The sequence below is a fragment of the Leucoraja erinacea genome, chromosome 5, assembly GCF_028641065.1.
Source record: "Leucoraja erinacea ecotype New England chromosome 5, Leri_hhj_1, whole genome shotgun sequence".
Lineage (NCBI taxonomy): Eukaryota > Metazoa > Chordata > Chondrichthyes > Rajiformes > Rajidae > Leucoraja > Leucoraja erinaceus.
The window spans coordinates 89,399,194-89,420,625 of record NC_073381.1 but is presented as its reverse complement, the minus strand read 5'-3'; the positions used below and the strand labels follow the sequence as shown (position 1 = coordinate 89,420,625).

The 21,432-nt window shown below is 45.4% G+C and overlaps 1 protein-coding gene across 4 annotated transcripts in view; it reads right to left on the bottom strand.

Annotated features, from left to right (window-relative positions):
- Positions 1 to 21,432, bottom strand: part of agpat5 (1-acylglycerol-3-phosphate O-acyltransferase 5 (lysophosphatidic acid acyltransferase, epsilon)) — a 170,485-nt gene that overhangs the window by 83,696 nt on the left and 65,357 nt on the right. For all 4 annotated transcript variants that reach the window (XM_055636181.1, XM_055636184.1, XM_055636180.1 and 1 more), the window contains 3 exons: positions 17,185 to 17,254; positions 14,200 to 14,315; positions 1,667 to 1,756 (listed from right to left, as the gene is read on the bottom strand). In XM_055636181.1, coding sequence (XP_055492156.1) covers positions 1,667 to 1,756; positions 14,200 to 14,315; positions 17,185 to 17,254 — 276 coding nt within the window. The remainder of the gene's footprint in view (positions 1 to 1,666; positions 1,757 to 14,199; positions 14,316 to 17,184; positions 17,255 to 21,432) is intronic.

Genomic DNA, 21,432 nt, shown 5'->3' with positions numbered 1-21,432 from the left:
TGTGAAACATGGTGGTGGCAGCATCATGCTGTGGGGATGCTTTTCTTCAGCAGGGACAGGGAAGCTGGTCAGAGTTGATGGGAAGATGGATGGAGCCAAATACAGGGCAATCTTGGAAGAAAACCTGTTAAGAGTCTGCAAAATACTTGAGACTGGGGCGGAGGTTCACCTTCCAGCAGGACAACGACCCTAAACATACAGCCAGAGCTACAATGGAATGGTTTAGATCAATGCATATTCATGTGTTAGAATGGCCCAGTCAAAGTCCAGACCTAAATCCAATTGAGAAACTCTGGCAAGACTTGAAAATTGCTGTTCACAGACGCTCTCCATCCAATCTGACTGAGCTTGAGCTATTTTGCAAAGAAGAATGGGCAAAAATTTCAGTCTCCTTATGTACAAAGCTGGTAGAGACATACCCCAAAAGACTTGCAGCTGTAATTGCAGCGAAAGGTGGTTCTACAAAGTATTGACTCAGGGGGGCTGATTACTTTTGTACGCCACACTTTTCAGTTTTTTATTTGTAAAAAAATTTGAAAACCATGTATCATTTTCCTTCCACTTCACAATTATGCACCACTTTGTGTTGGTCTATCACATAAAATCCCAATAAAATACATTTACGTTTGTGGTTGTAACGTGACAAAATGTGGAAAAGTCCAAGGGGTATGAAAACTTTTGCAAGCCACTGTAGGTCTATATGATGTCACTTCAATAGGATCTTTGTCTTATTTAAGAATTAAAGAAATAGATGCTTCATAAAAGGATTGTGGTACTCTATTCATTAAAAAAGCTTCTTTAAAAACCTTGCATAGCCAGGGAGACAAGTAAACTTGAGAAATACTTTAAAAATTCCAATGTAAACCCATCTAAACCAGGAGCTTTACCAGAATTTCCCGGCACTCTTGGTTCCAGAGCTTTGCTATATTATCTGTTTTGCCGGACCAGAGGTCACCGTCTGGGGAGCAGAGCGGCCACAGAAGACGAGAACCGATCTGTCAGCTCCGGTTAGTTCCAGCTCCGGCTGCAGGCGGCAAATTGACTTGGCCGATTGTCCACAGATCTCAGTTATGGGAATGGATCTGTCGACTCCGGTCAGGCCAGAGTTCAGAGTTCCAGAACCCCCACCGCAGGTGGCAAATTCAACCTGCCGATCGGCCCTGGATGAGATAGAGATCTGCTGCCCCACCCAGCATAAGAGCCACATTTTTTGGGGGGGGGGGGGGGGGGGGGGGGGGTGGTGGGATTTTGGGTGGCGGAGGGGATTTTGTCCGGAATGAAGACAGGGGCCGGGAAATCAGCTGCTGGAAAATCGGTGGTGCACCTGTACTTTGGAATCAACTGTGAAAAAAAATCAACTGATCTTCGCAATAATTTATATTTCCAAGCCTTCTGATTTTTGGGTACATCTTCAAGCCGGAGATATAAAGTGACAGCTGGTGATGCAGCAACATTAAGAAGGGTACTAAATACATTTATTATGTGCAACAAAACAGTTAGCAACTGGGCGAGACAATTTAATTGTTACAAAATTAATTAATGTTACAAACAAGTCATCATCCACTTGTGTATTAGAAAGAAAGAAACAATACTGCAAAAATGAAAAATAAAATGTACTTTAGGCAATATTTATTCATCAAGATCCAAATAAGAATGAAATACTTACTGGGGCTCCTGATTTTATCTGTTGCTGTAGTTTATTAGTCATTGCCTCTTCACTAAATTTGGCACTTCGCTTAACATATATTCCTCCATGCTAAAACATAACATAGATAAGGTTCATTAGGTTTCAAAATAGAATCATTAAAAATCCAACATAACCAACTATACAAGTATACAGTTGCCTTCCGCAAAGACCACTCCCTCCATAACTCCCTTGTCAATTCTTCCCTTCCCTCTCGTACCACCCCCTCCCCTGGCACTTTCCCTTGCAACCGCAAGAGATGCAACACTTGTCCCTTTACCTCCCCCCTCGACTCCGTTCAAGGACCCAAGCAATCGTTCCAGGTGCGACAGAGGTTTACCTGCATCTCCTCCAACCTCATCTACTGCATCCACTGCTCTAGATGTCAGCAGATCTATATCGGTGAGATCAAGCGGAGGTTGGGCGATCGTTTCGCAGAACACCTCCGCTCGGTCCGCAATAACCAAGCTGACTCAGCACTTCAACTCCCCCTCCCACTCAGTCTCCGACCTCTCTGTCCTGGGTCTCCTCCATGGCCACAGCGAGCAACACCGGAAATTGGAGGAACAGCACCTCGTTTTCAGATTCAGATTCAACTTTAATTGTCATTGTCAGTGTACAGTACAGAGACAACGAAATGCAGTTAGCATCTCCCTGGAAGAGCGACATAGAATATGATTTCAATAAATCTTTTTACATGTATACAGACAGTGTTTTTCCTGTGGGAGGAGTGTCCGGGGGGGGGTGATTGGCAGTCACCGAAGTACATTGTTGAGTAGAGTGACAGCCGCAGGGAAGAAGCTGTTCCTGGACCTGCTGGTCCGGTAACGGAGAGACCTGTAGCACCTCCCAGATGGTAGGAGGGTAAACAGTCCATGGTTGGGGTGAGAGCAGTCCTTGGCGATGCTGAGCGCCCTCCGCAGACAACGCTTGCTTTGGACAGACTCAATGGAGGGGAGCGAGGAACTGGTGATGCCTTTTTTCCTTTCTTATCTTATCCCCCCCCCCCCCCCCCCCCCCCCCCCCCCCCCCCCCCCCCCCCCCCCGATCAGTCTGAAGAAGGGTTTTGGCCCGAAACGTTGCCTATTTCCTTCACTCCATAGATGCTGCTGCACCCGCTGAGTTTCTCCAGCTTTTTTGTGTACCAACTATACAAGTGTTTGACAGAAGGTATTAATGTTAAAAGCAGAAAATTGTCCATGTATAAACTGCATTGGTTCTGTTCACACTCGCACAGTATTAATTTTCTACTTTGAAATTCTTAGGCTAATTTTAAACGTGCAAGAACCGGCAGTAAAAATAGTGTACAGTTGCAGATGAGGTTATGCATGCGCGCGATGCTTGCATGCGTGTAATTATGTCCCAGCTCAGGGTAAACCTTTATAGTTCCATAAAAATCATAAGTTTGAACATAGCAAGGGTATTTGGATTTGGTCAGCAGAGTTCAACGAGTCAGAGCACCAAGCTTTTGCTTTCTTCCCTAGGAAGGCCACAGAAAAGTCTGATCTCTGACTTTGTCACTTCCACATGAAGAGGAGGCTCAACATTTTTCTAGGCTCAACATTTTTCCCCCTGTCCCATCAGGCAAGAGGTACAGAAGTGTGAAAGCTCACACCTCCAGATTCAGGGACTGTTTCTTCCCAGCTGTTAACAGGCAACTGAATCATCCTATCACCAACTAGTGAACAGTCCCGAGCTGCCATTGGAGACTCTTTATCAGACTTTACTGGACTTTAACCAGCACTAAACATTATTCCCTTTATCGTCTATCTGTACACTGTGGATGGCTCGATTATAATCACATAGAGTCTTTCCGCTGACTGGATAGCATGCAATAAAAAGTGTTTCACTGTGCCTCTGTACATGTGACAACAAACTAAACTAAATCAGTGTCATCTTCCCATATGATACCTGGTCAGCCATGTAAACATAGAAAACAGGTGCAGGAGTAGGCCATTCGGCCCTTCGAGCCCGCACCACCATTCAATATGATCATGGCTGATCATCCAACTCGGTATCCTGTACCTGCCTTCTCTCCATACCCCCTGATCCCTTTAGCCACAAGGGCCACATCTAACTCCCTCTTAAATATAGCCAATGAACTGGCCTCAACTACCTTCTGTGGCAGAGAATTCCACAGATTCACCACTCTGTGTGAAAAATATTTTCCTCACCTCGGTCCTAAAAGATTTCCCCTTTATCCTTAAATTGTGACCCCGTTCTGGACTTCCCCAACATTGGGAAAAATCTTCTTGCATCTAGCCCAGTGGTTCCCAACCTTTTTTTGGCCATGCCCCACCTAATCACCTCTAAAATCCTGATGGTCTCCCCCCCCGCTTTAAAAAGTGAACTCCGTTTCAGCTGAAGAAGCTTAAAACGCCAATACCTTGGTTTAAACAAGCTTCAAAAGAACATGGCATCCATGAAAAAGAAAAATTTGGACCCAGACCTCCTCAGTCGCGCTCAATTGCCCCCCTTAAAAATCAAATTGCCCCCCTATGGGGCATACGTTGGGAACCACTGATCTAGCCTGTCCAACCTTTTAAGAATTTTGTAGGTTTCTGTAAGATCCCCCCTCAATCTTCTAAATTCCAGCGAGTACAAGCCGAGTCTATCCAGTCTTTCTTCTTATGAAAGTCCTGCATCCCAGGAATCAGTCTGGTGAACCTTCTCTGTACACTGTGGCAAGAATGTCTTTCCTCAGATTAGGAGACCAAAACTGTACACAATACTCCAGGTGCTTCGTTTATGCTGAAGCGGTGCGCCACATTATGGTGATTATGAAGAATAGTGTGGTGTAGCTGCAGCTGAAGACAAGGTTAAAAACTTGACCTTTCCCACCAACATCAGCTGGAACTTACACAAAGTTGAACGTTGAGCAGTGAGCACTAGCCAGGCCACAAACTAATCATCTCAATGGTAAAAACAGCAATCTTAAAGATTTCTGATCAACAACTGTTAGACATGACAGACTGCAAGCCATTTCCCCCTCCCCAATCACCTTCATTGCCCTGACCTCCAATTACTCTATTTTACTCCTGTTAAGAATTGAGGCATATGTGTGATTTTGTATCTATCTTCGGTGTAAACCAGCATATTTAGCTCCTTCCTACACAATGGGAAATGTTTGCTCTCTGACATTTAAACCAGCTTTCAGAAAAATAAACTAGCTTTTATTTATTGTTAAATGGTTTGCAATGTTACTTTTACAGATTAATGTACAGATTTCAGTAATGGGTAACTGGCAGATCCTGAATGTTCATCTTTCTCTTTCATTTAATTGCATAGAATGTTTAGTTAGAGGGGAGCAGTTCGCAGGGATGCCAACATTGTGTGAGAGTTGAGAGTGAGAAATTGTGAGGGAGTGTAGTGACCGATGGGGGGAGGGTGTGGGAGCTTTGGCATTTTTCAGCTGGAAGTTGTGCAATCTGGTACATACTGTAGCGAGTCTTTTAACTTAAACATGAATGCAACATTTATACTTCAAATTGGATTAGGTATGAATAAGGTTAGGCCAAATTTCATTCCTAATTACATTCCACAGTAAAGCCCGGCTCTGATCAACAGGTGCAGCACATATACCTTAGTATATTCATGTACGGAAATCAGATTATAATTCATGCTGTTACGCATATATAGAGAGAAACAAAAACATAGAAACAAGGCAAGAGGAGTCAGACTTCCATCACTGTCCTGCACAAATAAATCAATCAACCTTACCCTTTGACTATAGAAACAAGACAAAAATAATGCCACATATTCAACCGTATATGGTTCAATGAAATTAATATGTAAAACATATATATGGAAACAGGCCCTTCGGCCCACAAAGTCCACACCGACCAGCAATCTACCATATACCAGTTGTATCCTACACGCCAGGGACAATTTACAAAGCCAATTAATCTACAAACTTCTTTCGGATGTGGGAGAAACCGGAATATCCAGAGAAAACTATATGGTCATAAGGAGAATGTACAAATACTGTACTCACAGCACCCTTAGTCAGGATCAAATCTGGGTCTGTGGTGCTGCAAGGCAGCAACTCTACTGCTGTGCCACCGTGCCACCCCATTCAATTATTTTTTCTGTAATATATTTATATGGTGTCACGTCAATAAGGATGAACACATGAATCTGATTTCTGCCCTTAGTTGGATAACCCACATCTCCAGTCATTGTGTTTTATGGCTAGTTTTCAACCTCTTCAGTCTGAATGTCTCGACCCGAAACATCACCTAATCTTTCTGTCCAGAGAGGCTGCCTGTCCTGCTGAGTTATTTCAGCTTTTAGTGTCTATCTTCAGCTTAAACCACCATCTGCAGTTCCTTCGTACATTCTTTGTTAAGCGAAACAGGTCCTATTCTCATAATATAATTCACCTCAACTAAGTATTTTCTTCACCTCCGTTGTTGCAGAGAATACAATATCATTTATCAAATCTTTCTTCAAAGTGAAAAAAAAAAATCTAGACCTGCCAATATGTTCATAAATCGCCCCTGGATCCTCTCCAGAGCAATTGCATCCTTTCTACCGTGTGTTTTTGTCTTACAGTATGGAAACAGGCCTTTCATCCCAACTTGTCCATGCAGATCAAGATGCCCCATCTAAACTAGCCCCATTGATCAGCATTTGACGCATATCCCTTTAAATCTTGTGTGTGTCAGTGTGTGTGCGAGTGTGTGTCAGTGAAGCGACGACAACACCCGGAGTGAGTGGAGACTTGGCGATGTCCGGGGAGCATTTCCCTCTCCCCCCCCCCACCCCCCTCCCGGGAATGCGGGCTGGCCCAGGTGCTCTAGAGTCCAGCTGGGATCCGGGGGATGTAAGGGTCAATGACCCGGGGGTCCGGGGGAGGCGAGGGTCAGTGACCCGGGGGTCCGGGGGAGGTGAGCGTCAGTGACCCGGGGGAGGGGAGGGGAGGGTCCGGGGGAGGTGAGGGTCAGTGACCCGGGGGAGGGGAGGGTCAGTGACCCGGGGGCAGGTGAGGGTCAGTGACCCGGGGGAGGTGAGGGGAGGGTCAGTGACCCGGGGGAGGGGAGGGTCAGTGAGTGACCCGGGGGAGGAGTGAGGGTCAGTGACCCGGGGGAGGTGAGGGGAGGGTCAGTGACCCGGGGGAGGGGAGGGTCAGTGACCCGGGGGAGGGGAGGGTCAGTGACCCGGGGGGAGGTGAGGGTCAGTGACCCCTCTCCCCCCCCCCACCCCCCTCCCGGGGAGGTGAGGGGAGGGTCAGTGACCCGGGGGAGGGGGGAGGGGGTCAGTGACCCGGGGGGGGAGGGGAGGGTCAGTGACCCGGGGGAGGTCAGTGACCCGGGGGGAGGTCAGGTGTGACCCGGGGGAGGGGAGGGTCAGTGACCCGGGGGAGGGGAGGGGAGGGTCAGTGACCCGGGGGAGGGGAGGGGGAGGGTCAGTGACCCGGGGGAGGGGGAGGGGAGGGGTCAGTGACCCGGGGGAGGGGAGGGTCAGGTCAGTGACCCGGGGGGGGAGGGGGAGGGTCAGTGACCCGGGGGAGGGGAGGGTCAGTGACCCGGGGGAGGGGAGGGTCAGGGGGGGGGAGGGTCAGTGACCCGGGGGGGAGGTGAGGGTCAGTGACCCGGGGGGGAGGGGAGGGTCAGGGGGAGGGGAACCTGGGAGGGTCAGTGACCCGGGGGAGGGAGGGGGGGGAGGGTCAGTGACCCGGGGGAGGGGAGGGTCAGTGACCCGGGGGAGGGGAGGGTCAGTGACCCGGGGGACCCAGGGGGAGGGGAGGGTCAGTGACCCGGGGGAGGGGAGGGGGGGAGAGGGTCAGTGACCCGGGGGAGGGGAGGGGTGAGGGGAGGGGGGGGTCAGTGACCCGGGGGAGGGGAGGGTCAGTGACCCGGGGGAGGGGAGGGGGTCAGTGACCCGGGGGAGGGAGGGTCAGTGACCCGGGGGAGGGGGAGGGTCAGTGACCCGGGGGAGGTGAGGGTCAGTGACCCGGGGGAGGGGAGGGTCAGTGACCCGGGGGGGAGGGGAGGGTCAGTGACCCGGGGGAGGGGAGGGTCAGTGACCCGGGGGAGGGGAGGGGAGGGTCAGTGACCCGGGGGGGAGGGGAGGTCAGAGGGGGAGGGGAGGGTCAGTGAGCCGGGGGAGGTGGGGGTCAGTGACCCGGGGGGAGGGGTGAGGTGAGGGTCAGTGACCCGGGGGAGGGGGGGTCAGGGTCAGTGACCCGGGGGAGGGGAGGGTCAGTGACCCGGGGGAGGGGAGGGTCAGGTGAGGGGAGGGTCAGTGACCCGGGGGAGACCCGGGGGGGGGGGAGGGTCAGTGACCCGGGGCAGGGGAGGGTCAGTGACCCGGGGAGGGGGGGTCAGTGACCCGGGTGAGGGAGGGTCAGTGACCGGGGGGGAGGGGGGGGTCAGTGAGCCCGGGGGAGGGGAGGGTCAGTGACCCGGGGGAGGGGAGGGTCAGTGACCCGGGGGAGGGGAGGGTCAGTGACCCGGGGGAGGGGAGGGTCAGGGAGGGGGAGGGAGGGTCAGTGACCCGGGGGGAGGGGAGGGTCAGTGACCCGGGGGAGGGGAGGGGGAGGTGAGGGTCAGTGACCCGGGGGAGGTGAGGGTCAGTGAGCCGGGGGGAGGTGGGGGTCAGTGAGCCGGGGGAGGGGAGGGTCAGTGACCCGGGGGAGGGGAGGTGAGCGTCAGTGACCCGGGGGAGGTGAGGGTCAGTGACCCGGGGAGGGGAGGGTCAGTGACCCGGGGGAGGGGAGGGTCAGTGACCCGGGGAGGGGAGGTCAGTGACCCGGGGGAGGGGAGGGTCAGGGGGAGGGGAGTCAGTGACCCGGGGGAGGGGAGGGTCAGTGACCCGGGCAGGGGAGGGTCAGTGACCCGGGGGAGGGGAGGGAGGGTCAGTGACCCGGGGGAGGGGAGGGTCAGTGACCCGGGGGAGGGGAGGGTCAGTGACCCGGGGGAGGGGAGGGTCAGTGACCCGGGGGAGGTGAGGGTCAGTGACCTGGGGGAGGCGAGGGTCAGTGACCCGGGGGAGGTGAGGGTCAGTGACCCGGGGGAGGTGAGGGTCAGTGAGTGACCCGGGGGTCCGGGGAGGGGAGGGTCAGTGACCTGGGGGTTGGGCATCGGAGCGGAGCCTTAGCCTGAGGTTCATCCCCGCGGTTCCGGAGACGGCACGGACGCCCCCACTCACCTGGCTCCAGGCCAGGATTAAAATTCCATGCGGTGTGGTCTGAGCGGCTAGCAGGACACAGAGCTGCCGTAGGTGAGGGTGGGAGGTGTGAGCAGTATCTCGGGGGGGGGCATCCACCACCGTGTCTCATCTATCACACCATCTGCACGGGAATGTGAATGCGGGTGAGGCAGCATCTATAGAGCGGTAGACAAAAATGCTGGAGAAATGGTTGAGTGTGAAGGGTCATACTCAGACATAGATGCTGCCTTACCTGCTGAGTTTTTCCCAGTATTTTTGTCTGCATTGTCATTTTAAATAGTGTGCGATGGGCTTAAGCCAATTAAATTGCTTATTCTTTACGGGAAACCCGCCGACAGAAAACTATTCTCATTGGTGAGTGTGGAGGAGCGTGACTATAATTTATTCATTTATATATATTTTTTAAAATGAGCATGAGAATTTCGTCAAATGCGTGCGTCTCACGCTCAATGCGTGAGAGTTGGCAGCCCTGAGTTTGGTTAGATTAAGATGCAGCTGCGGCAAGAAAGGATTAGAGTGAGGCACATTCACTAAATGCCTTACCCACATACATTGCACTAACACCCATAGATAGGAGAAAGGGCAACCACAGGGAGTCTAACTACATTTAACACTAAATAGAAAGAAAGAGCAAACTTCCCTTATTAATTTTTGAAAGGTATTGCAAGTTCATGCGTATTTATTCCAGACTGCAGCTAAGGTCAAGTTTGGAAAAAACCTACATAGGCCAGCACAAGACAAGGAATTGGGTTCAGTATCGGAAACGCCACCACACACAAATCGAACAAGACCAGTGGCAGAGGAATGAGATACACTGTGAATTCATGAGAATGTTATCAGAACTAAAAACCTTTTGGGGACATTTTGCACAGATCTTTGCTATTTGTCTCACGAGCACAGTTGTTAACTATCTACCGAATAGGAACTTCCATCTTTGGGCAGTAGAAAGTCCTGCCAATGGTGAAGAATATCACTATTATTTGCAAGTTGCTGGGCCTCGTGTGTTCTTTCCATCTGTTTTCTGGGTCCTAGGCCTTTTGTTGGATCTTGGCTTTATGTTTGCAGTTGATCATTCTTGGCCATTCTTACCAGTTATCCTGCATTTCTTTTCACACAGATGCCGATAGATCTAAGAGCAATCCAATTCCATGGTCACTCTTCATCTCCAATTCATTCAGAGTTGTTAGGTTGCCTGCAAATACAATAGTACTGTCTTTACAAGCTCCTTGAAACTTGCTGCAAAATGGAGTAGGAACGTTCAGAATTGGTGCAAAGCATGGAGTCTCTCTGGTGGATCACCGAAAAGCCTGAGCAAACAATGGACAGAGTGAACTGCCACCACAACTACCCCAACCCTGCCCTATCGCCTGTGTCCCAGCAAACAGGCCTGGTTCACAGCTGCAGAGGACCCACTCGCCACGCACCAACGACAGAGGATCAGCTCGCCGCAGACTGAGGTCAGAGAGCTGAGGATCGCTTGCTGATGATGGAGGACCCGTCGGTAGGCCCGGCTCGCCCACCGTGAATTCCAAACTCGTTCCAGAGCCACCACCATCGATGGGAAGCGCGCGCGCAGCTGGGAGCGAGGCGGGACCATGAACGAGGTGGACCAGCAAGAACAATGGTGGACCCTGTGTGCGACAGCTGTGAATGGACGGAACAGAGGGTTACACGGCAGTGGGAGTGGGGGAAAGGTGGGGTGTGTGCCGAGATGGAAAGGGGAACTGGCTGCTCAAGATTGATAAGAACTTCTTCACAATATTCTAGAGCACTCTTCCCAAAAAGCTATTGCAACTCAAATATTGAGATTGGCACCCATTTTTACAGTATGTACGTATAATTTGTTCCAAAACATTCTGGTATTACAGAAATATCTTAATCATTTTGCCTTTACCACCATGAAGGTTATTTCTGACAGGATCTCACAATAAAAGGTTCATCCTTTGTGCCAGAATAAACAACTAGAAAACCATTCAATAGATAAGATCACGGTTGAAACCAAATGCCATTAGAAAAAACAAGACCAGACCATTAGACCCTTTAGTTCCTGTCCAAAGAAGGGTTCCGACCCGAAACATCACCTATTCCTTTTCTCCAGAGATGCTGCCTGACTCGTTGAGTTACTCCAGCATTTTGTGCATATCTTCAGTATGAACCAGCTCCTTCCTCCACAAGACCAGACCATTTATGTGTTTATTCTATTGCACATCACCTCGATGACCTCCAAGATACAAACGTGGACTTCAGACTGCGAGAATGCATAAACTGCAAAGACCCTATAGTGTTCATGGAAAGGGACTTATCCCTGCTTTCAGGGATGAGGCACTTTAGATAAGCAGAAAGACTGGTACAGAAGTGAATCCACTAGAAGCGACTCAGACTCTTATTTAAAATCATGAAGGGTCCAATGATAGCGAAAAATTTGGCAGATGAAAAATAGCAGCAAAAGTGACACCAGAAAAAAATATTTTTAATTGCAGGAAAGGGTTCAGATCTGGAATTTAGTGGAAGTAGTTTCAATCACAGCATGCAATAGATCTGATTAACCGAGTTAACAGGAAAATAAAACGAAGAGTTCAGGAATGCTGGAGAGGTGATTTGTGAGCACGGCTGGTTTACACAGGCACAGAACTAGCACAGGCTCCCAATGGCCACCTTACACCTTGTAACTTTATCTTAATTCTGCGAAAGAGTGACCTGGACAACCACACAGTCACTGGCTTAATGCGGTAGTATTGTCAAATAAACTGTCCATGATAGTAATCCCTCAGTGAAATTTAAGTGGAAGTGCTCCAAAATATGCGCTGCTAACTCAGTCTCGTGTATAGTGTCTTCTTTCCTCTACGAGTTGCAGCACTGTCTCTGCATCTTGGACAGTCTCGCTGATCCGCCAGCCACCAATTTGTGAGATACCCTTTTGAAAGCAAAATCAATCCAGTGCAAATAAAACTTGAGAAAGATGAAAGGCCTAGGTGGTAGATGTGTAGAGGATGTTTTCAATAGTGGGAGAGTCTAGGACCCGACGGCCTCTCTATTCTAAGGTGCAGCCTTAGAATAAAAGGGTGTAACTTTAGATTGAAAAGGATGATTAATTTATTTATTCAGGGGGTGGTGTATCTGCGCAATTCATTGCCACAGATGACTGTGAAAGCCAAGTGATTGGGTTTTTTAAAGCAGAGATTGATAGGTTCTTGATTATAGGGTGTCAAAGGTTACAGGGAGAATGTAGTTCAAAGGGAAAAAAAAAATCAGCCATGATAGAATGGCGGAGCAGACTTTATGGGCCAAATGGCCTATTTCAGCTCCTACGTCTTATAGAGAACAAGACAGAAATCAGGCTTGCACGACAGATGATAGGCCAATCGCCGCCACAGTGACCAACAGCCAACGAGCTGACAAGAGTTTTGTAATTATAAACGTTTATGGAGATTTTTTTCCACAGGATGTGTGAATCATTGACACGGTCAGTATTTATCAAGCACCTTAATTATTGGAATAAGTTGCTTTGCCAGCTGTTTCAGAGGACAGCAAGAGTCAACCATACTGCTGTGGCCTTATCATATGTGTTAGATCCAAGAGACATGGGCATATTTCCTCTCTCACCGGATACAAATGAACCAAATGGGCTTTTATGACAATTAGAATAATGTAATGTTTATGTATACTGCTTTTTACTTTTGTATTTTAAGATTGTTCAATCAACTCTATTTAAATTCCCCACTTTAGGTTGCGATTTGAATCGGTCATTCCTTATTTATAAAACACATGGTTCTGGATCTTTAGTCAACTACATAACTGCTAAATTTGTTGGCAGTAATTCTGTGATTCTAATCTATGAAAACGTTGCCAGCAATTTAATAATGTGACAATTGATTGCCATTTTAAATAACATTGCCATTTTAAATAACAGAAGCAAAACACTTTAAATGCTGCACATCTAAAACAAACAGAAAATACTAGATATTTTTAGCCAGTCTGACAGCAAAGAAACAATTAACATTTCAGATCAACTTTTCATCAGAACTGGGAAGACAGACAAAATATTTAAGATGCAGAGAAAGAGGTGGAGAGAATAAATATGGGCGAGAAGGCAGATGTGACTAACATACAGTGATTAAAAAGTGAGAGGCTGGTAAATGCATTTGCGAATTATGGAAGGTGCAAATAGGAAAAGCAAAATAATTATCAGCTACCTGACCTAATCATTTTAATAATATTTTCTACTTTTGCGTCAAAGAATGTGGTCGACACTGAAGCTGATGTCACAAGATTTTATTCTAAATTTAGTTTAGTTTGTTTACACGTGTACCGAGGTACAGTGAAAAGCTTTTGTTGTGTGCTAACCAGTCATTGGAAAGACAATACACGATTAATTTCTCGTCGCAAAATGAGCAAGGGCAAATAAACTGATGGCATAACCCTTCATGATGCCTCGGCATGGCCACCAGCATAATCAAGGACCAGTCTCACCCTGGACATTCCCTCTTCTTCCCTCTCCTATAAGGCAAGAGGTACAGAAGTGTGAAAATGCATACCTCCAGATTCAGAGATAGTTTCTTCCCAGTGGTTATCAGGCAAATGAATCATCCTACCAACAACTTGAGAGCAATCCTGACCGACCATTTACCTCATTGGAGACCCATAAACTATCTTAAATTGGACTTTAATGGACTTTGTCTTGCCCTAAATGTTATTTATTTTATCCTGTGCCTGTATGCTGTGGACAGCTTGATTGTAATCATGCATATTATTTTCACTGACTAGAAAGCATGTATACTGGTTTTTACTTTTGTTCTTTAAGATTGTTCAATCAACTCTATTTAAATATCTCACGTTAGGTTGCGATTTGAATCTGTCATTCCCTATTTTTAAAACACATGGTTCTGGATCTTTAGTCAACTACGTAACTGCTAAATTATTGTTGGCAGTAATTCTGTCACAAAAAGGCTTTTCACTATACCTCGGTACACGTGACGATAAGCTAAACTTAACTTCCAAACCCAGAATTACTGATAAAACACAAAGTACTTGTGCTATAACTCCTGGATAAGCGCTCAACCAGGAAATCAAAGCCCAATGCCAAAGTAGTACCTAAACTACTGACATATACTTAAGCTATAGGACAATAACTAACTTCATATTCAACAATAACTATCTCCATGTTAACAAATACAAGCTAAATGATTAACTAAGAGCCCCTATCCCAATGCAATATGAGAATCTAAAATGCCTTTACTCAGTTGAACACTGGGACAACAAAAACTGGGGTTATCCAGTGCCCACCTCCCTTCACTGGTTATTCTGTTACTGGAATTCACTGAATTCAAGAGGTGGCACCGTACCTGCGAAAAGTACCATCCATACAACGGAAGCCACTTCAGTCCATCCTTTAGGACATACCGCACATGACCAAGTGCTCTTTGTCGGATGGCTAGCATGTCAGCAATGATCCAGTCAACTGAATGGGAAGAAAAATATATTGTTGACAGAAATTCCTAATCAATTATGTTCATTAATACACACAGCTGCAAACAAAATCATTTTTACCTTTGAATTAAATAAGGTAGCTCAGGAAAAAAATATCCACAAGGATTCTCGTCCCTTTTGAATCTACTCAACACATAACAAAGCAGTCTGCAATATTTCCAATGAAAGGCTATAACTATATTTATAGGACCTCAACAACCCTGGAATTTGGAAATAAATGTATTGCATTTAATTTTAAGATGGAACCGACACAACATTTAGTCATGCCATTTAGCAGAATCATTGCTTGGAAAAATTCCAGCTTTTTCATATACGCACGAAAAAAACTCTCGTGATTTACTACTTGCAAAATTTAATTAAACCAAGTAAGAAAGCAAACATATTCAGCATTATTTGGATTAACCATTTATAGGAAGTCATGGTTGTTAAACCTGTCATATAAATGTGAAGAGAATACATCAGTTTGCGGGGTCAGCCTTACAGCATGGAACAAGGCCCTTCAGCCCAACCTGCGCATGCGAACCAACATGCCCCATCCATACCAGTCCCACCTGCTTGCATTTGGCCTTGATCCCTCTAAACCTTTCCTCTATATGTACGTGTCCAAATGTCTTTTATATGTTGTTATAGTTCCTGCCTCAAACTCCCCATCTGGCAGCTTGTTCCATTTACCCACCACCATCTGTGTGAAAAAGTTCATATTAAACCTTCCCCTCTCACAAACCTTTGTCCTCTGGTTCTTGATTCCCTTGTTCTGGGTAAAATACTTTGTACATCTACTCTTATCTATTCTCTACAAGAGCACCCCTCATCCTCAAGCGTTCCAAGGAATAAAGTCCCAGCCTGCCCAATCTCTTTTTTTGCTCAGGCACTCAAGTCCCCATAAGTTGGGAGTACAATGAAGATCCATGATCTGGCTTGTCAGCAGTGCCAGCTCATCTCTCCTGCACCTAGCTCCATACAATCGTTAAATGGTTTTGTTCCCTTTATATAAAAACCTACTCTGGGTGCTTTGCTTAATTTCCATTTACTGTAAATAGACTGTCCAGTATCCATTATTTAATAGTTAATGATATTCACTAAAAATAAATATTGAATTTTACAAAGAATTCCATCACAATGTAAATATGTTTAAAAAACAGTGGAAGTAGCAAACAGGTCAAGTCTATTGAGATGGGTTTTGCTCATCACTTTCTAGTGGTCTTCGATATACCATATATCCAAAAATGTCACCCCCACCCCCCCCCAGAAACAGCAATATAGAGCTCAACATTACCGCTTTTCTTAATATTACGCTATCTCAAGACCAATACCACGTAGGCAGATACTTCCTTTAACAAAATATCTGGTAAACACAAACCTCCGTCTTCACCATCTCCCTAATAGCTGTTCGAAGCCAAACCAGTCTTACCTGCCATCAGTTGCGCTCCTTGTTCCATCACCATCGCTTAACCTTGTTTACATTTCCCAATTCCACTGCAGTTGCAGTTCACTTCATATTAAAACCCTCACCTTTCATACATTTGACCACTGCACCATTTCCTGGGCGACTTCCCTTCTTCTATCCTACATTTATACTTACTCCTTTTTATAAACTCTTCCAACTATTCCTGAACACACACCTTCCCTTTCATCCATCATCCAGGCCTAATGAAATAAACCAATACCCTAATTTTGAAACCCTGAAATCTATTTCCGAATGCCTCCAAGGCATCACGAGCTTCACTTTGGCCGTGCAATTGCTGACATTTCTATTTTTCTTTCCATTTTTGGCCTCTTGAACACTGCTCATTTTATTCACTTCACTGATTGACAGCTGTGTCTTTCATCATAGGCTCCCAAAAGTGAATCAAAACTACTTGCCTCTGTGTCCTAAAAGCCATTTCTTACCAATGTGAGCATCTTTCTTAGCTTTAACACAATTTCCCTCTGCTCTCTATGTTCAAAACAAAGGATATGCTACAATTTCAGGCACACACTGTACAACTGCTTTGTTCCCTTCACCAGAAGGCTTTGGAATTTTTGCAAGCAAGAATTCCATTGTCCTATCTGGGACACATGACAATAAACTCTCTTGACTTGACTTGGATCTCCTCGACATTCAAAGAACTTTAAATTATTTAAATACTTACTGACATGATACGAATCAAAAACTAGGTACAATGCAAAATAAGAAGAGTGAACTATAAAAGAACATTTAACATGGTAAATTATGCTGAAGCCGTAAAGAGTACGGGTCAGCACCTTGGCGCAGCAGTAGAGTTGCTGCCTTACAGAGACCTGGGTTCAATCCTGACTACAGGTGCTTTGTCTGTACAGTTTGCACGTTTTCCCCATGGTCAGCGTGAATTTGCTCTGGGATCACCAGTTTCCTCCCACATTCCAAACCCATACGGGTTTGTAAATTGTCCCTGGATAAACACAAAATCTGGAGTACTCAGCAGGTCAGACAGCATCTCTGGAGAAAATGAATAAGTAATGTCTTGGGTTGAGACCCTTCTTGTCCTGACCGTGTGTGGAATATAGTGTATGGGGATCGCTGGTTGGCGTAGACTCGGTGTGCCAAAGGGCCTGTATCTCTAAACTAAACTGTATTGTTTTCCGCAACAGAAGACTTTGGTTATCCCAGACGGCCAAAGAACTTTAAATAATTTATATACTTACTAACATACTATCGATCAAAAACTAGGCATACTGCAAAATAAGGGAAGAATAAAAGAACATTTAACGTGGTAAATTATGCTGAAGCCTGAAAGAGTATTCTACATACTCGAGAATAAATATAATTTAAGAACCAGGACACACATTTTAAAGTCTTAACAATTGGCAAATTCACACACCTGTGCATTGATGGTTAGACAAATAAATCACATTCTCCTTTTTGCTTGGCAGGGTTCCATATATAACCACCTGCAAAAAAGATAAGATGTGGAAAGCATGAATATTCATTGGCGGAAGAAATACAGTTTGACATCCCAGTAAATTCCAATGTATTCAGCATTTAAAAATTGTCCAAAGGTCATTAAATGAGATAATATTCATTATACACTCAGTCCACCATTTGCATGGAATTACTACCTTGCATTGAGAAGTCGTGACATTACCAATATCTATGTTAAATAATCCAACTCTGCAAATTTATGGTGCAACTTAAATATCATACAAGCATGGCACACCAGAAAATTTATTTCTCCATCATACAATCTAGATCCATTGTCAGATTGTTTAAAAAAAAAATTGTCCCATTGCTTTCCCCTTTGCATTACAGTGGATGTCGTAATGATGTTTCCACTAGTGGGAGAGTCTAGGACCAGAGGTCATAGCCTCACAATAAAAGGATGTTCCTCTAAGGAGATGTAGAGGAATTTCTTTAGTCAGAGGGTGGTGAATCTGTGGAATTCATTGCCACAGAAGGCTGTGGAGGCCAAGTCAATGGATATTTTTACAGCAGAGCTAGATAGATTCTCGATTACGACAGGTGTCAGGTGTCATGGGGAGGAGGCAAGAGAATGGGGTTGAAAGGGAGAGATAGATCAGCCATGATTGAATGGCAGAGTAAAGTTGATGGGCCGAATGGCCTAATTCTGCTCCTATAATGTATGGAGTATGTATGGAAACCCGTCTCCCGTTTCCTGCAATTCTACACTCGATCTCCCCTCCTCCCAAACAGAACAAGGATAGAGTTCCACTGGTCCTTACCATTCACGCACCAGCATCCGCATCCAATACATAATTCTCCGACAATTCCACCACCATCAATGTGATCCCATCACCAGTCACATCTTGCCAACCCACCCCTTTCCACACTGTGAAGACCACATACTCCACACCTTCTTGGTTCACTCCTACCATCCCTTTTCCAGCTTGCTCTGCCCACTGCAATTAGTATGAAGAAGGTCCCAACCTACAACGTCACCTATCCTAAGATAGATACAAAATGCTGGTGTAACTCAGCGGGTCAGACAACATCTCCGGAGATAAGGAATAGGTGATGTTTCGGGACGGTTCAGATAGATGTCACCTGTCCATGTCTTCCAAAGGCGCTGCCTGACCCTCTGAGTTACTCCAGCACTTTTGTTTTTGTTTGTAAACCCGCATTTGCAGTTCCTTGCATCTACATTAACCCAAAACATTGCTTGGTTTCTTTGCCGATGTTGCCTAACCTGCTGAGTAATTCCAGCATTTTTTCATTATTTATCAAAGCCTTGCAACATAATTCTACACACTCCCGCCACAAGCAAGTTCAAAGGCAGCTTTTAAATAAGATTAGGGACATTATCCATGAAATGTCAATCAAGTTTTGCAGTTGTGTCACACGCCTTTGAATTTTAATTAATTTCCAAAAATGTTCAACACAATTGAGTGTGATGGCAGCATTTTGCAGTTGGATGATGTGTTAAGAACTTTGATTTTACAATGCTTCCAGAGCTTTAAGACTAAACACTTATCTGACTGCAATGTTCCCAAAAGCAGGATTATGCTTAATGCCCTCATGAATAAAATGAGGCATGTGCAATTCTGTTTACTGACAGTAACATATTGGCCTGCCTAAAGCAACAACAACCTAAAGAACATGGCATTTTTTCGCTCCCCACGCACACACGCCATTCCAAAGAACTTGACTGCCAATCAAATCCATTTTCCAACAGCACGAACAAGCATCCCAAAGTTGTTCATTCTAGGACGGTCAGAATTAGTTCCAAAAAACAAATGCACATTTTCAAATATACACTACGGCTTTCCATAACTATATGGCCTCATCGAGATCCTATACTCACTGCCATTCCCACCACAAAAACAATTGTTCAAACACAACCTGCTATCACTGCCTCCTGATGAGCCTCACCAACCATATAATTTATCCAATGACTTGTCCAACCTATATCATCTGTCCAGCTGCAATCCTTCAATCTGTGACAATCCTCTCCTGATCTGACTACGATCCTCTTTCCAACCTTCTTTCTTTGCTACTAGTCTTTGAAGGGAAAGTAGTGTGCAGAGGAAAGCCTTCTTTTTAGGCTGGAAATACAGCATGGAAACAGGCCCTTTGGCCCAACAAGTCCACGCCGACCAGCTATAACCCCATACACTAACACGATCCTGCAGACAAAGGACAATTTACAATTTTACCAAAGGCAATTAACCGACAAATCTGTACGCCAATGAAGCGTGGGAGGAAACCGGAGCACCAGGAGAAAACTCATGCAGCCATGGGGATAACGTACAAACTCTGTACAGACTGCACCCGTAGTCAGGATTGAACTCTGGTCTCTGACGCTGTAAGGCAATAACTCTACTGCAGCGCCACTGTGCCGCTCCCTTCTTTTGTGCACAGAGGCCTTATGCCAGGCAAGAATATTGAAACCTTCCTTCCCTTTAATAAAGCTCTTCAAGCTAGACTATGACTAGGACTTTCCGGTGACTACTTGAGCGACCAAGGTGTTGTTTGAGTATGTCTATGCTTCAAACAGGGGGCTCAATCCCAGGATAAAGCATTTTGCCATTTTGACTGATGAGGTAAAGACTTTACTCCAAGTTGGGAATTCTCAATTCCAAATGACTCGATTCTCTGCTGATGGGTACTTTCCAAGATCAGAACAACACATTTTGGACATTATGAAACGTGAAAGAATCTGGCAATTGGAAAGCAAAAACAAGCAGACTCAAGGGAGAGATGTAGTCATTATCTTTGTGAATAGCACTCTGCCTCAAGGCAAAATGGCTTGTTAATGCTTTTCGTTCGACAGCAGCTCAGTTATATGTTTGTCTCAGGAGTATTTGGAGGGGCACATTTGGCACAACCAACTTATTACCAATAATGGGGAGTTAAGTGAACTATTAAGTGAACCATTATGGCCTGGTAATTCCAAACTACCAAACCAGCGATGTCAACAAATATTTATGGGCCTGTCCCACTTTCACAACCTAATTCACAACCTCTGCCGAGTTTGCCCTTGAATCATACTCACAGCATGGTCGTCATGAGGTCATAGGAAGGTCGTGATGCTAGTCTTAGGTACTCGTGGCATCAAATAGGTCAGGGCGTTTTTCTAGCCTGATGAAAAATGTCCATGAGTAAAAAAGGTTGTGAATTAGATCGTGAAAGTGGGACAGGCCCTTGAGTTGTACTCCATCCTCCAACCAGAAAATCATAAGCATTATAACATGGTACACTGTACACTCAATTAATAACAATTCAATTCTGATTAGGGCACAAAGTGCTGGAATAACTCAGCGGGCCAGGCAGCATCTCTGGTGACATTTCAGGTTGAAACCCTTCTTCAGTCTGAAGATGCTGCCAGACCTGCTGTGTTACTCCAACAGTGTCTTTTTTTGTAAACTAGCATATGCATCTCCTTGTCTCCAATTAAGTTCTAATGACATGGGAGGAGAAAGCTACAGAGGCCAGGACACGGATGCACCAACCATCCGGTTACTTTTCTTGAATGAAACTTGAAATTTAACACGATTTTGGTTTCTTTGAGCTTGACAGTAATTTTGCGCTTTATTTAAACATCCTCAGGAAGTTGTTACTGGTATGTACTGCACGAGACCGGTAATTGGCTCTAATAATTTTTTGAGAATAAAAACATTTTTTGTGCACAAACAGGATGTCAGCTTAGATTTGTAGGAAGACATGTGACATGCGAACTATGCTGTATGTGCTCACATCATCCAATAATCTAAAATCGCATCAGATTTGTCATATGCATGCCAACAGCCAGATGTAGCAATGCAATGCTAATGTCAAACAAAATATTTTAAAAAATAATAATTTTAAACTATGAAATACCTTATCCACACTATACAGTTTCTTATATTTCTAAGACAGTCTATTTTCCTAGTTTTAACTTACTTCAAAAGGTCAACATTTGCTAGAACTGAAGTAAAATTTAGAATAATATCCTTATACAAGGGACACTATTTAAGAAAAGACTCAAAGACATGTCATTTCTGTCAGATTATTAAAGGGAAAGGCCAGAGCTAGTGGCATAGTATAATATTTATATAACACACGGGATGAATGTAGATTCCACTTCCAACAAATAGAAGTCAACGGCAACTCTGCTGAAGTGAAGGATTTCATC